General features: G+C 37.9%; 1 protein-coding gene across 2 annotated transcripts in view; it reads left to right on the forward strand.

Annotated features, from left to right (window-relative positions):
- The first annotated feature begins 3,551 nt into the window (after window positions 1-3,551).
- hnf4a (hepatocyte nuclear factor 4, alpha) overlaps window positions 3,552-15,394 on the forward strand; it is a 63,981-nt gene continuing 52,138 nt past the window's right edge. For both annotated transcript variants that reach the window (XM_039735703.1, XM_039735704.1), the window contains exon 1: window positions 3,552-3,775. In XM_039735703.1, the coding sequence (XP_039591637.1) occupies window positions 3,661-3,775 (115 nt within the window). In that variant the 5' untranslated portion in view covers window positions 3,552-3,660. The remainder of the gene's footprint in view (window positions 3,776-15,394) is intronic.

Raw genomic sequence — 15,394 nt, forward strand, 5'->3', positions numbered from 1 at the left:
GAAAAAAGACAAAATAAATAATTAAAATTAAGACAGCAATCATTACGAAGAGCATAATAAGGTGGGCATTGTACTACCAGTACAAACACAACACATATCACATGGTTCAACAAAATGTCTGCAAGTAATAGAAAATGATTTTACTTTTTTCTTTTTCATTAGAGACCTTTATTTAATTACAAAATAATAGACAGATGAATGCAGAATTAACTTATGAAGAATACATGATCCGATGAGCATCAATGTATGTTAAAAAGGTGTTTCAATGCACAAAAAACAATTGGAAAATGCTCATGAGTTAACAACCATCTATGTTTAAGGACAGTTGTGAATTAAAATCTTATGGGTCATTAGATTCACCCTTCCCCACATACTGAAACAGAACTTCAAGATTTTTAAGTGTTATGTTTATGAGATTACAACTTTTTACCCTCATTTTATTCTGATAATCTGGATGTACGCATACACTTCTACTCTCAGTTTGGTTTTCACAGTAATTAAAAGAAATTTGTGAGAGAGTAAATCCATTTTTAGTGTGTGTAAAATAACTGCTAAGTGCTCGCCTTACCTAATGGGACCCTTATTCAAAAAACAATGGGGTGATTTTGGGCGCTACATTTGCCTCCTCATTTTCAGGCATTTTAAGCAACTGCTGGGTAGTGTAGATTGGATGGCAAGACACAATTAGCCAGGCTAAGTGTGTGTGACCAGTAAAGGGCAACATGGTGTGACTGTGTCAACGAACAAACTGAGACATCATTAACTGCCGTGCTTGACCAGATTTGTTTTTACTTGAAGTGCTTACCTCAATAGAAATGAATATCCAAACATACAACTGTGCATGCAACCCTTGCTTTATCTAATTCAGGGTGGCAGGGAAGTTGAAGCCAGTCACAGCAACACTGAGCAGAAGACAGAAGAAAGCCTTTGCGAGGCCCACTCACACACTTATCGACACCAAACCTAACCTAACCAAAATGTGTTTGGTGCTGTGGAAGGAAAATCAGAGTGCCTGGAGATAAACCTACACAAAGAAGAGGAGAACATGCAAACGCCACACAGACAATGACTGCACATGGTCCTCAAACGCAGGAAGCAGCACCCACCAGAATACTATGCTTCAATTAACATAAATTCATTTAAATGAGTTTTTAATTTGCAATTATCTTTTAAACATGTTCTTGACATATACTACTTTCAACACTTCACTTTATGTTAATTCATAGCAAGTTTTACTTTATGTCATTCATTAAAACCAAACTTTACTTTAAATATGGCACTTTTCGATTGTTGCACCGATTTTATCTACAAAAGCCATTACAAATTCTTAGTACATGGAAAGAAAAAGTTTAATATTGGCATATGAAAGCAACTAAAAAGACAACATGAATAAACATAATTGCGTAAGCAGAGAGCACATGATATCAATTGTTGCTCTTTGAGGGCTGCTGTGTCTGCCAACTTTCAGCTACATCATTAATCAGAAAACTTGCTCCTTTTTGTCAAACTTTTACTCCACTTCATTACAGAGAAAGACACTCAGACTGAGGGGCACAACCAAGGGGCAGTAAAAGCAGAAATTCTAAAGGAGCACCAGGACAGAAAGATATTTGGTTAGTAGAAGTTGAACAAGAAACCTCCAAGCTGCAAAGTAGTAGCTGAGGACAAACTATCATCTTATTGAATTGATCAAGCAGAACACAGTCAACCACTTTAAACATGGATGAGGACATGCAGGGAGCTCTGAGGCTTAGAATCTTGGGTGTTCTTAGTCCAATGTTGTTTGTCCCAGATCTTACACCTAAAGCAACTCCAAGAAAAGATTTAAGGGCTTTGTAAGTTGCTTTGGTGTATTAAGTCCAAAATCAAGTGGTGAGTTGTGCAAAGGTTCACTGGTATGGAGGAACAAGGCCAGGCATACTGAGGGAACACTTTCTATCTATCTATCTATCTATCTATCTATCTATCTATCTATCTGTCTATCTATCTATCTATCTATCTATCTATCTATCTATCTATCTATCTATCTGTCTTGCCTACTATACTAAAATATCTATCTATCTATTAAAAAGAGGGAGAAAGAAGGAAAAAAATGTAAGGGCAAGCTTTTCCCCTCTGACTGACAATGTATGGTCTGGTGGACCAATGTCTGACAGATTTATGTTTTGTTTACTTTGATATTTTGTGCTTTCCCTATTGTCACCCCCTTTTGTGTTTCCTTTGTATTAATGAAAGATTTTTGTATTTTTAATCAAGCAATACAGAACCATACCACACCATGATATTTTCTAAGCCCACTAAATCCTGAGTGGGATCTTGGAAGCTGTAGCTGTCTGACAGTGTTACACATTGCTGAATGCATGCATACATTCTCAAATCTCATTAATACATTTCAGGGTCTCTGGGACTAGATCACTTCCTTTCTTCACTGGATCATTCCTGGACAGTCCATTGCTAACCACTCACATTCTGGAGTGACTAATTTAATTTTTTTTTTCCCAGGAAATGTTTGTTTTTGGCCTTTGCACCAACTTATCATATCGTTCTGAAACACACGAAATTCAGTTAAGGTCACAAGAAGCACTTGGTACAAGGCAGGAAACAGTTTGCCAGTCCATTGCAGAGCACACACACACACACACACACACACACGTACACATCTACATACACACACACACACACAATCACAAAGCAGCCAGTTTGAAATCACCAGAATCAGAACCCACTCAAGTTAAAGTAAAACATGTAAAGTCCACAGAGATAACATGGAGGATTTTAACCCACGATGCTGGGTTCTTGAATCAGCTCTAACCACGGCGTCACTCGTTTTTGGCTAATAATAGCTTTGTGTGTGTAAATGTTTTCTTTTTTTTTTCTCAAAACTTACATCTTGAGACTGGTCACAGTGTGAGTCAACTTATCAACTTCATGGCTATTAAACTTTAATAAAAGAAATCTAAAAGATGAAAATAACACATACTGCGAATATAAACTTAAAAGCCTCTGAAGATATTACCTGCTAATCTGACAGTTTTGAAAGACTTTTCATATTATTATTGGATTTAAATCAAGAAAACAAACCTAAAAAAACTGTAAAAATCTATTACAAAGTGGTTGTTGCTGGACAATTGTGTATTGGATAAAATGCTCACAAGGTAGGCCATCAAAAAGTAAAATTAGGGCTGCATTTAACATCCCTGGAAAGCTTATCCAACATTCAGTGTTTCTGCTTTGGCTGGTGTGCTTTTGTGGGAAAAGGAACAAGGTGGGATGAATTTGTAACCACTGTCCCTGTTTGTTCAAAAACTTGGATTACTTTGACAAATATTAAACATTCAGTAGCTGATATCAGCAAACAAGGCATTACTGAACTACATGTCATTAAAACAATAAACATCAAAAAAAAAAAAAAACTCTGTTCTGCTATCTCTCAAAAACAAGCTGATGTACCAAACTGAGGCAGGGTTAAATATTAACAAGCAGATCCCTCCACCTCTAAAGATTATAGGCCTAAGAACCAGCTGATCTCCTGAGTCAGAATTCAGTGGACAGCCTGTCCGCACAGTCAGGTCCAGAGAGAGTGAAAAAGAGACACCTGAAGCAGCTGACTACTGCCGCCTCCATAAGAGACAGCTCCAAACTGAGTGTGCCGACGGGATAATGCGTCTCTCAAAGGCCCTGATTGACATGGACATGCCAGATTACAGCGAAGCCTTAGACCCTGCGTATACGACTCTGGAGTTTGAAAACATGCAAGTGCTTGCAATGGGCAGCGGTGAGTGGGTCATACTGCATGAACTTTTCGTTTTTTATACCTAGTAAGATCAAGAGGTTTTTTGATTGTTTCCGTTATGCCCCTGCTGTTTCCCTCCACAGATAGTTAGATAAATAGATAGATATATAGATACACCTGCTGCTGCTTCACATCTAAAGCTTGAACATGGGGTTGGAACTTGATTACTTTGCAATTTTGAGTTGGAATTAGATTTTTTTTTCAGATAGATAAATAACAAAGATGTACAAATTAGGTTGATTGGCAACTCCATATTGGCCTAGAATGAATGAGGGTTGAGGATGTGTGTGAATGTGTCCATTGATGGGTTGGCATCTGATTCAAGGCTGGATCCTACCTTACACCTACTGGTACGATCTAAGATAGATAGATAGATAGATAGATAGAGCGTGCCTCCTAAAACCATCACAGATTTCACTCATATTTCTATTTCGCGGGTTGAATTCTGGTCATTACCTGCATGTTTTCTCCGTGTCTATGTCGTTTATCCTCTGGGTATTCCTATTTTTCTTCTTGAATCTCAAATCAGTGTGTTAGGTTAATTTGCTTTTCTAAATTGTCCATGCGCAGTATGATGAAGATAGTGTATGAGTATGCCCTGAAATCCACTAGCACCCTCTTTAGGGTTGGTTTCTGCCTAGGCACCAGCTCCCCTTGACTTCAAAAATGGATTAAGATGGATTTGTATGATGGATTGGTGGATGTGAAAATTTAAAGTTGCCACATCATTACAGCTTGTGGTGTGCAGAGAAAGTTTTCGACTTTCATTTCTAAAACTGACTAAAGGACAACACTAAAATCCTAAGTACTGTAATGCCAACCTGACCCTGTCATCTTTTTGAGGAGCCCCACATGTATTATTATTTCATATAAACCAGACACTTTTACTTGATTTTAAAATTTGATGGTCATTTCTAAAGCTACAGTTACAAGTAAATACATTTTACTTAAATGCCTTGCATATTGGCTTCTTTAGCAATCAGACATCGATTATCAGCTGCTTTTGTGGTTTATGTATTTTATTACTAAAAACATGCTTCAGTGTATGATTTTTTTTACTGCAACTTATTTAATATAACATAAATTTCCTAATTTCACTCCTAAATTGTGCTTTTCAATTGCATTTTCGTGGACTTCGTGTAGCATCCTTTTGTCTCCATTGTCTTGGGTGGGCCACTATACGGTGTTACCACAGACTGGCCCTGGCACATTCAAATGCATTTATATGGCAGTCAGCTGAAACCCCAGACCAATGATCTCCATTTAACTAATTCTGTGACTTGTAAAACCAAAGGGCTGCACCAGTGATGATTGGTGTCATATTAAAGTATATGAATTACGTAATGCGATTGATAATTTTGTGCTTTATATTTGTATTTAATTTAGTCTATTTTGCAGATATCCATTTTCACTTGAAATGAAATAGTCTTTATCTGTTGATCAATGTCAAAAAGACATATTTATTCCACTGTAATTCAAAGCTGTATAAAAATCACATTTAAAAATGCAAAAAGAAGGTAAAAACTTTTCATAGGCACTGCAAGTGACAGGCAGTAAGCAGTCTGCCTAGTAAATGAAAAGCTTTGTCACAAAATTTTCTTCACCACCACAGTTCTGTGCAACATCTGTTAAACTGCCACAGGACAAATTAATTGCCTTGGTCAATCTCACAGTTACCTCTGCTTCCATTTGTGAAGATGACTCTGAGGTACTTAAATTCCTCTGTATGAGGAATTCACCTTTAGGGTACAAGCCAGTCATTTCTGAGAGAGAACCATAACGGGGTTGCTAATTCTCATCCTACATTCATTCAAATGATCACTGTAGGTCACAGTCTCGTGAGACCATGAGGATAACGTTATCTGCAAGCAGCAGAGCTACAAGGTTCCAGTTCTTAGATGCACCTTGATAACCTGTCCATGAAAATCAAAACTTTAATAGCAGACAATCACAGTCTTAGTAGAGTTCGGTGCTCACACTTAATACCAAGCAAAAGACCGGATGGCATGCAACTGCTACTCCACAACTCCATATTATTGTGGCACCTTCACCAGGATAACACAGGGTACACAGTCATACACTTTACCAAATTCAGACAGCACATATACACTGAACTGACAAATTCTTGTGACCCCTCTGTGCATAGACAGAGATTGAACAATAGGAAATTAGAACAACTGTGATGAAAATAGGCCGTTCGTTCTAACAAATTCATCCATGCTATTCAACTAGATTGTCCAAAATAACATCAACTTGAGATATGAAAGTTCCTAAAGTTCTACTCTCCACTGCAGCTCATCTGTAATTTATTCATTGTGTTTATGTTTCATTTGCATGGAGAAAAATTGTAACATTTCTGTCAAATATGCACTCAAGTTTCCAATTGTGTCCCAGTGTTCTTGTAGTTGTTCTGCCACTCTGTATCCCTCACCTGTGATCAAAGATAGAGAGAGGTACAGATTTGGGGGTGAATGGGGTATTTTTATGGTGTCTGAGACTCTAGGCTTGCCACACCATTTGATAGTTTGGGCCCATAGCTTGTGTCATCAGGACCTGTAGGATATATCGAGTTTATTCCAGTTTTGTTTATTACAGAATTTGTGCTTTGCCTTTGATGGACCCTTTTAAGATTCTGTTATTTAATTAAACAAGCACCTATATTTACTATCTTTGACTGTAGTGGCACCTTCTATATGCATTTAGGTTCTGGTTTCTAGTAGCACCAGCCTTTTTGGTCCATTACTTAAGGATTTAGTTGACCCTGTCCCTTCTGCCGTACAGTCTAACCCATCATCATTCTTAGCCTTCCTTTTGACTTCTTTCCTTATAGTAAGGTATCCAGACTTATTTGGTATTGACCCTCCTTGAAAGTAAAGCCCTCTCCAGATGTATAAATGTTCTTCCTTCCTCAGTCTTATTTAGCACTCCATTGTTAGTTCAACATATCATTTGCAGGAGTTTCCCATGAACACCTCCCGTCTTTTGATGTCTTCTTTACTATACAGTTCAAAACTCATACTGCAGTCATATCACCTTTTTAATTTTTTTATGTCTGATTTTTGGAGAAAAAAAGATGGTTATAAACGTGACAAATGTGCAAGTCTTAAAATAGTTTCCACTCATAATCTGAACTCCATCTTTATGTGGTATAGGTTTGCAGAGAGACGCAGCTTATCATGGCAGCAAGTGGTTCAAGAAAACAGCTGGTCCTGGTTGGGACATCAGAGCATTACTCACAAAGTGATTTAGTTTTAGGCAATATAGAATTGCCAGTTAACCTTAAGGAACCTTAGTTCATAAGGAGGTGAATATGCAGACTCTGTCTGAATAGGGACTGGGTGGGGATTTCAAAAGAAATCCCACTCTGCAACTGCGGTAATGTTGACTTAATCAAGGAACACTAACGCTGTGGCAGCTTTAATTTTCAATTGATGGACAACAAGTACTGAAATCAGCTTCAATTACTTGACATCCAGTATAAATGATGATGTCTAATTAAGCCACCATTAGTATTTACACATCTGTTCAACATGCCATTCAAGAAGCAATATTCAACTTTTCTCAATTTTTTTTAGACTTATGACTTTGATGATTTATTAGATCTTCAGATTTTACTAATAGATATACAATACTTAAATGAACATATAACATTCAGTTTCGAGAATCTTCTTCTACTTTCCGCTGCTCCTGTTAGGTGTTGCCAGAGAGGATCATCTTTTTCCATCTCTTCCTGTCTTCTTCATTTTGTTCTGTTACACCCATCACCTGCATGTTCTCTCTCACCACATCCATAAACCTTCTCTTTGGCCTTCCTCTTTTCTTTTTGCCTGGCACATCTATCCTTAGCATCTCTTGACTTTGATTCCCAACCATCCAACCTCATTTCTAATCTTGTCCATCCTTGTCATACCCAATGCAAATCTTAGCATTTTTAACTCTGCCACCTCCAGCTCTGTTTCCTGCTTTCTGGTCAGTACCACCATCACCAACCCATATAACATAGCTGGTCTCACTACCGTCCTGTAGACTTTCACTTTCTCTCTTGATGATACCCATCTGTCACAAATCACTCCTGACACTCTTCTCCACCCGCTCCACCCTGCCTTCACTCTCTTCTTCACCTCTCTTCCACACTGACTGTTACTCTGTACTCCTGAACTCATCCACCTTCACCAACTCTACTCCTTGCATCCTCACCATTCCACTGACCTCCTTCTCATTTACACACATGTATTCTGTCTTATTCCTATGGACCTTCATCCCTCTCCTCTCTAGAGCAGATCTCCACCTCTCCAGGGTCTCCTCAACCTGCTCCCTTCTCTCGTTACAGAACACAATATCATCAGCAAACATGGGGACTCCTGTCCTGTCCATCACCATTGCATATAAAAAAGGGCTCAAAGATCCCTGATGTAATCCTATCTTCACTTAGAATTTTCAACTTTGAAGTTCCAAGAATAATATTATTTATTTTGTAATGGAAAGTCATCCAGCATAGAAGGTAATCTTCCTCTTTGTTTGCAGGTTCTGGTTGCACCACCTGTAACTACAATGCTTCCAGTTAAATGTGACAGATTGCTGTGAACACATTTCAGCCCCTCATTTAATGTTAAACTGCTTCTGATGTTTAATGTCATGATGAACACATAGACCGAGGATTATTGGTTATAAGATGGAGATTATTAAATGACTCAAGAATTGTAATGAGAATGAGACCAGTTCGAAACCAAAACAGGATCATGATCAGGCAACTAAAACAAAAAGGCAAGGCCAAAGGCAGTAGTTGAAGGAAGGAGTTCAATAAACCAAAACAAAGTCTGACACTATGGCCTATTTGTTTTAAAGCTAATTATCTCTAGGAAGACATTCAGAGAATTTATCCAACCAAAAGAAAAAGTGCCACAGAACTGACATCAAATTTATACCATCACAAATGTAACCAAATATAAATATATACATTATATCCTGTACCATATCTTTCTTGTCTGATAATTTCTGCCATAGTTACTGAAAGAATATATATATATATATATATATATATATATATATATATATATATATATATATATATATATATAGTAACAAGAAAGAGTCCAAGACATCATAAAGGGTTTGGGGCAGCCACCCATATATTGTTTATCCCGGCTGCAAAAGTTGAAATAAGTAGCACGATATGCACAGAACAGAGTCCAAAACAGAACTGATCACAATAGACAAAGATGGCGACTGTAAAGGCCTGTATAGGAAGTGACATCATCAAAAGGGCCGGAATCAGAAGTGATGTCGTCTGGACCAGAAGTGACGTCAGCAAAGGGCCCGGTGCCGGAAGTGATGTCCACAAAGGGGCCGGCTCCAGAAGTGATGTCTTCTGAGGTGCTGAAACCTTGAAGGATTTCCCGGGAAAGGCCTGTAGGGAACTGAGAAAGATAGTCAGCGCATTCCACCACACCCTGGTCGGATGTTTTATTACAATTACTCAGACCCTTCAGCTGCCTCCTACTCGCACTAAATATATATAGTGATAACGGCGCTATATAGGCACCCGACCCGACACAGACTGGACACAGAGGCACACGTAAAATAAACAAACTATTTATTTTTTCTTCACCTGTGGGCGCACATCTTCCCTGTGTCCCACAGGCAATACACAGTCCCAAGCACAAACACCAAGTACACCAAGCAAAACTCTTTTTCTTCCTCCACCACTCCTTGTAGGCAACCTCGTCCTCCTCCTCCTGACTCTGGCTATTGAGAGGTGGCCACCGGCCCCTTTTATAGTCCACCCGGAAGTGCTCCAGGTGGTTGATCACCAAGTTCCGGTTGCACTTTCGGGTGTGGCAAATATACTGCCCATAAGGGCTCAGGACTCCCAGCTGCAGCACCCCCTGACGGCACCTGCAGGACCCAATAGGGCTGCACCCAACTCCAATTCACATGGAGCCCTGCGGGAAACCGAGGCACTGCTCCAACCCAGGGGGGGCGGCCATCTAGCGTCCAGCGGGAGGTATTGCACCATCCATGGCTGTTCCCCGTGAGCATATAAAAAAAGGGGTGTCGCAGCCGGCCATACGCCACTATATATATATATACACCAGTTCAAATGTGTCCTGCATTTCTAAAGTACTACACATTCCCAGGGAGCAAGCACCCCCTGCTGGAGAAAACATCCTATGATGTAATTGATGCAACAATCACAGTCACATGACACATCCTACCACTTCATGTAAATTAAACAATGAGATGGGAACAAAAAACAAATGAAATAAAGCAAAACAATTAGAAAACTTCCAAAACAGAACATACAAAGTAAAAACCATAAAATAATAAAAAATAAATGTATAAAATGTATTCATCATCATTGCAATTAGTAGTTGAAAAATTTTCTACTCACTACAGATCATGGAAAATATCTGTCTTTAGGTTAAGTGTTTGAATTAGACTCAGCTGGATTGGAATTTATCTTTCTCCTGATGTCAAGACAATTTCCTCTTCAAGGTAAAAAAGCAAATGATCTGCACGATTTTAAGGCAAAGATTTTTAAAGGAAATTGAGAAGAGCAGTCAGATACAGCACAGCTGCTATATACTAAACAAAAATGTCCTTAATATAAAACAAAGTTTTTACATTATTAATGATCACAGCTAAGCATGTAAGCATCAACTCAACAGCATCACAGCAACATTGACAGCAATCACGTTAAATTAAAAAAAAAAAAAAACATAAATAAGTAAAATAAAAAATAAATCAAATGCTACAAAACAGCTTTTACATCCTAACAGTCTGGGCCTGTCTAATGGACAATATGTTGTATATTTTAGATTGTCATTTTGCTATATGACATATTTGTGTTTTAGCTTTATCTGATAGACCTGTCACCTTTAGAATTTTCAGACAGAAGGCAGAAGGCGTGTCAATTTTCAGTGATTGTGGATCATTTAGCAAAGTGCTGTCATTACACATGACAGGTGTCTGATGTTCTTATTTAGTTTACTAATTATTTTTCATCTAAACAGTTTTCAAATAGCCTGAAACATTCCATTTATTCGTCAGTAGAACATTTCTTACCAACCGGTAGAGTACTTTTTGGTAAATTCTTCTTAGTGGTTCCTGTCAGTTTTATTTCTAATGGTATAGTGGTGAACCTTAACTTTAGCCGTAGGCTTTCTAATCCAAGACTATTGTTTGGCAGGGATCTGCATTTTTATTGATTCTTCCATGCTATGTTTCTAGAGAGGGTTTTTGACAGGTTATCCAATCTTAGAAACAGTTTGTAATCTTTCTTATATTCATTGTTATTAAGGACTTTTTTCCTACATGATTTCTAGGAATAGGTTGTGACGCATTTGGAAATCTGTAAGGAAATGCTTTTAGCCTAAGGATGACAGAAAAGTTCATACTATTTTATAGGACAAAATTGCAATAATTACACCAGATGTGATCAGTTTGGAAACAGCCCAAGAGGACTGAAATATGATGTCAGAATGTATTTTATTGGATAAAAATAAAGTGCACACAAAAAAAAAAAAACATTTCTAACATTGTAGTAGCACTGGACTGCCCCTTTTTCAAGGGCTTACTCTCATTCACATTCTCATTCTCATTCTCACTGTCTCACCTCTCTTTCTTCTACCAACTGAGTGTTTGTTCCTACTACACTTACAACCCTCCACTTGCTTAACATCTGCTGAGAAGAGTATAAAAAGTGTGCAAAATACATTGTGGTAATTAAAAGGTCTTGTTAGTGTTTCCTTGATAGCCTAACACAAAAATCTTATCATCGTACATATTCTAATACTATTGAATACACAATTCACTATAAAGAGTACTCACAATTCAGATGTGCATATTTTAAGTAGGAAAATAACATTACACACAAATGCATAATCTACAATTGAAAGACACACTACTTCGTAATTCTAACTGGCATTACAGAGAATGGCCAATATCTATTACTGTTCTGTCGGGAAACCAACAAAATTTTTAAGATGCAAACCGGAAGAGAGACGAGAAACAGAAATTTGTCAAAACCGGGAGATTGATGAGTGCCAAAACAAAGCCAAAGAGCAGGATGAAAGTTAGAAGGACAAAAGCAAAGTCAGGAACCCAAGTGACAAGAAATATTCATGATATGTTTAGCAAAGTTTTTTAATCTAAAAAAGACAAGACAAACTGGGCTACTTAAACCCACAGCAGATGAAGAATATTTGTGCCACATTCGTCAACAACAGAAGGAGAAATACAATTCAAAAATATAACAGGTACACATTCAGACTTCTGTACCTACTCAATCACTATAATGGTGCTGATGCTTACTTCAACAGTAGGGAATCCTGTGGTTTATTTGTCTGTCTTATGCCATAGATAGAAAATGTCGGAAAAAATGTTTCAATTGGGATGAGGAGATCAAGAAATGAAACTCAAAGTCAAACAAACAAAGAGTTAAGAATAAAAAGAAAACCCAAATGAAAATAAAAAAAATGCTATGTAAGAGCTAAATGCATAATTTAAAACCAGACCAATACTTCTTAACCCAAAAGACATTAAACTGTGCACCAAATCCCTAGCACTATCCAAAACTTTGAATCTGAAATTAGTTACAAAAGGTCTTAACTCTAGTCTTTCAATTCAAATTATACACACTGAGAATTGCATTTTGAATCCACAATCTTGGACAATCTGGCACTGGTGAGCTAATGATGTCTTACATCATGACTTCTGGTTGTCTCATGGTGGCTATGGCAGCTGTTGATAAAAGCAAAATGATTATTCCAAGAATCAAGATGATGGTGTCCATGAATGACAATATCTGAGTGGGAACAACTAAAACATAAAAGTTTAAAAAAGTAACACCTTCAAAATGAAACCAAAAGTAAAACAGGATCCTTATGGAGTCAACCTAATTAAATTTAGCATGTTCCCACACACCTAGATAAAGACCTAAAGAATATAAAAATTTTGAAAAAAAAGAAAAGCCTTGAAAAAATCGTAACATTTTGGTACATTCACATTGTTCTTTTAGAACTTTTTAAAAGCAAATATTTTTTTTTCAGCAGAGAACGTTTTCCTTTCTTCATTTCAGAGTCAGCTTATGCTAAAGTGAACGTCATTAACACCACTCCACCACAGACCGGCACTGAAGCTCTAGTTAGTTCAGAGTAGGGCTCGCAGAAGCATGTCATGTCAAGAGTAAAGCAGGCTAAAACAGAAGGGAACACTCTCGAGTTTTTTCTCAGAATTCATATTTCAGTCTTTTTTCTGGTAAACCCATTAATGGACACTGATTGATTTGTAACACTGTGACAGGTTTTCAAAAAAATTTTTTTCATAATTTCAATTTCGAGTCTCCCTGTGTCGTTATGGGTTTATTAGGGAGTTGCACATGTCACACCTTGGGTGCAAATAAAGGGGATGTTTTACTTCCAAGTGAAGTACACCACTCAATGCTAACATCTTAGAAACCCCAGAACTTCTGTAAATTCAAGGGGCCTTAATTTGTTGAACATCACAGGCAAATCCTGGGAAATATCACAGCACACTGTATCTTTATACCAGGATGGGGGTCCTGTAGTAACCTGAAGATGTTTGTCCTTGCATTATCCCTTTTCCTTTAACAGAAGATCAAGACAACCTAAAGATTAGTTGGTCACTTGTCCTCCAGTGGCCAGGAGGTGTTTCCGTCACCTTATCTGTGGCTTGTACAAAAACAGCAACAACATTCATTTCTATAGCACATTTTTATACACAGAATTTAATTCAAAATGCTTCACAAGATGTCAAGAAAATAGTTACAAAGAAAAATAAATTAAAATAATGTAAGACTAGGGGGCATTGCCCCCTGCTCACTTCACTCACCAATCCCTCCCAGCGCTATGCGCCGTTGTGAAGAGGGGAGCTGAACGCACCCCAAGGACGGTGATACAATGGGAAACATATACAGTGTTTTTTTAACCTCCTCTTTGCTCAATCAGCTGCTGATGCCGTGCCGAGTGATCTGCATTTCGTGCGGTGCTTCCAACGTTTTAAAGCACCTGTCCGTTTCTCTCACTGCCTTGTGTGCAATCTCTTTTTGTTCCATTATTTCTCCTAATAATATTTTCCGTTTATTTCCGGTAATGTGATCTTTACTATTATTTTTTGAGACGTTCGAATTTTCCTACCTCTATTGTCTCTAACCTGCTCTGCATGTGTATCACGGGACTTGCTTCCAAAGGTTGTAAGTATGACGTAACTTGTCCGTCTCGCGTGAAGTGAAAGTGTCTCTCTGTATCTCAAAAGATCTCTGTTTAAAAAAATCTCTCTTCCAACTATCACGTCTCGTCGCAAGATTTTTTTTTATAATAGAGAGATAAAAATGAGTAAATAACAAAAAAGAAACTATTGTACACTTATTTAAGACTAGATGTCCCTCGTGGCTCTGCCCGCGTAGTAGTGAAACAGGACAGCGAGGAGGGTCTTGCCTGCCTGCCTACTTTTGACGTCATGCTTCCCCCTTCCCTTGGCCCGCAGCATCTGTCTCAGATTAGAGCAAATATATCACTCCTTCAAGCGAACTATGATACTTAGCACGATGGGAGAAGTCACAAAATCAACTGGAATGCTCAAGCAAATTCGAGAAAAAAAAACAATCTAAATCAGTTAAGTAATTCTCTCGTTCGCTAGCTAAGTGGATGTAAGATACACCCGAGGCTGACGTGTGAGCGAGGAGAGCCTCGTCCCCATCCTCTCGGCACACTGCGTCTCTCTTGGATTTGCGCAAATAAATCAGTATGGCAAGCGAACTATGATACTTAGCGTGCTGAAAGAAGTCACAATATCAACAAGAATGTTCAAGCAAATTATAGAAAAAATGCCTGATCTAAATCTGTTAAGCAATTCTCTCATGAAAAGTGGACAGACATACAGACAGAGAGACAGACATTGGATTTCATATATATAGAGATATATGTAATTAGATCAGATAAACTTTATTAATCTCATGGGTAAATTTCCATGCAAACATAAAAAACAAGGACACAGGCTCACAGGACAAATAATTATTGAAGAGTTTAATAAATAAATACATACATACATACATAAATAAATAAATGACTGAATGAATGAATTTTAAGCAAAAATTTCAAGATGAACTTACAGAGTATTTTGGCAGGAAACATTGAATTGCCTGACAGCAGTGAGCAGTAAAGACCCTGAGAGGCCCTTCTTAGCACACCATGGTGGAATGAGCCTATGGCTAAAAGTGCTCCAAGACAGCGCCTCCTGGAGGCGATGAAGAAGTGGAGTTCTTATAGAGTGAATTGTTTTTTAAAGTCTTTAAAGAGTACCATGATAAGGTGTGATGACCAGGAGGACAGAAAAACAGAAAAAAAAAAAAAAATTGGGAGAAAAAAAAAAAAACTAAATGTACAGGGGTTTCAAGGTGAAAATTCCAATAACTATTATATTAAGATTCTTGCCACCTGGCATTAAGGTTGAGAATCATCTGTTCCAGTTCCACCCGCCAATTACCTTTTTTTTTCTTCCCTGATATTGGTCCAATGTTCCTAGTGCCTCTGATTGAATATCAACCCAGTGGTACTTGTTTGTGCTTGCATTTTCCCCCGT

The sequence above is a fragment of the Polypterus senegalus genome, chromosome 14, assembly GCF_016835505.1.
Source record: "Polypterus senegalus isolate Bchr_013 chromosome 14, ASM1683550v1, whole genome shotgun sequence".
Taxonomy (NCBI): domain Eukaryota; kingdom Metazoa; phylum Chordata; class Cladistia; order Polypteriformes; family Polypteridae; genus Polypterus; species Polypterus senegalus.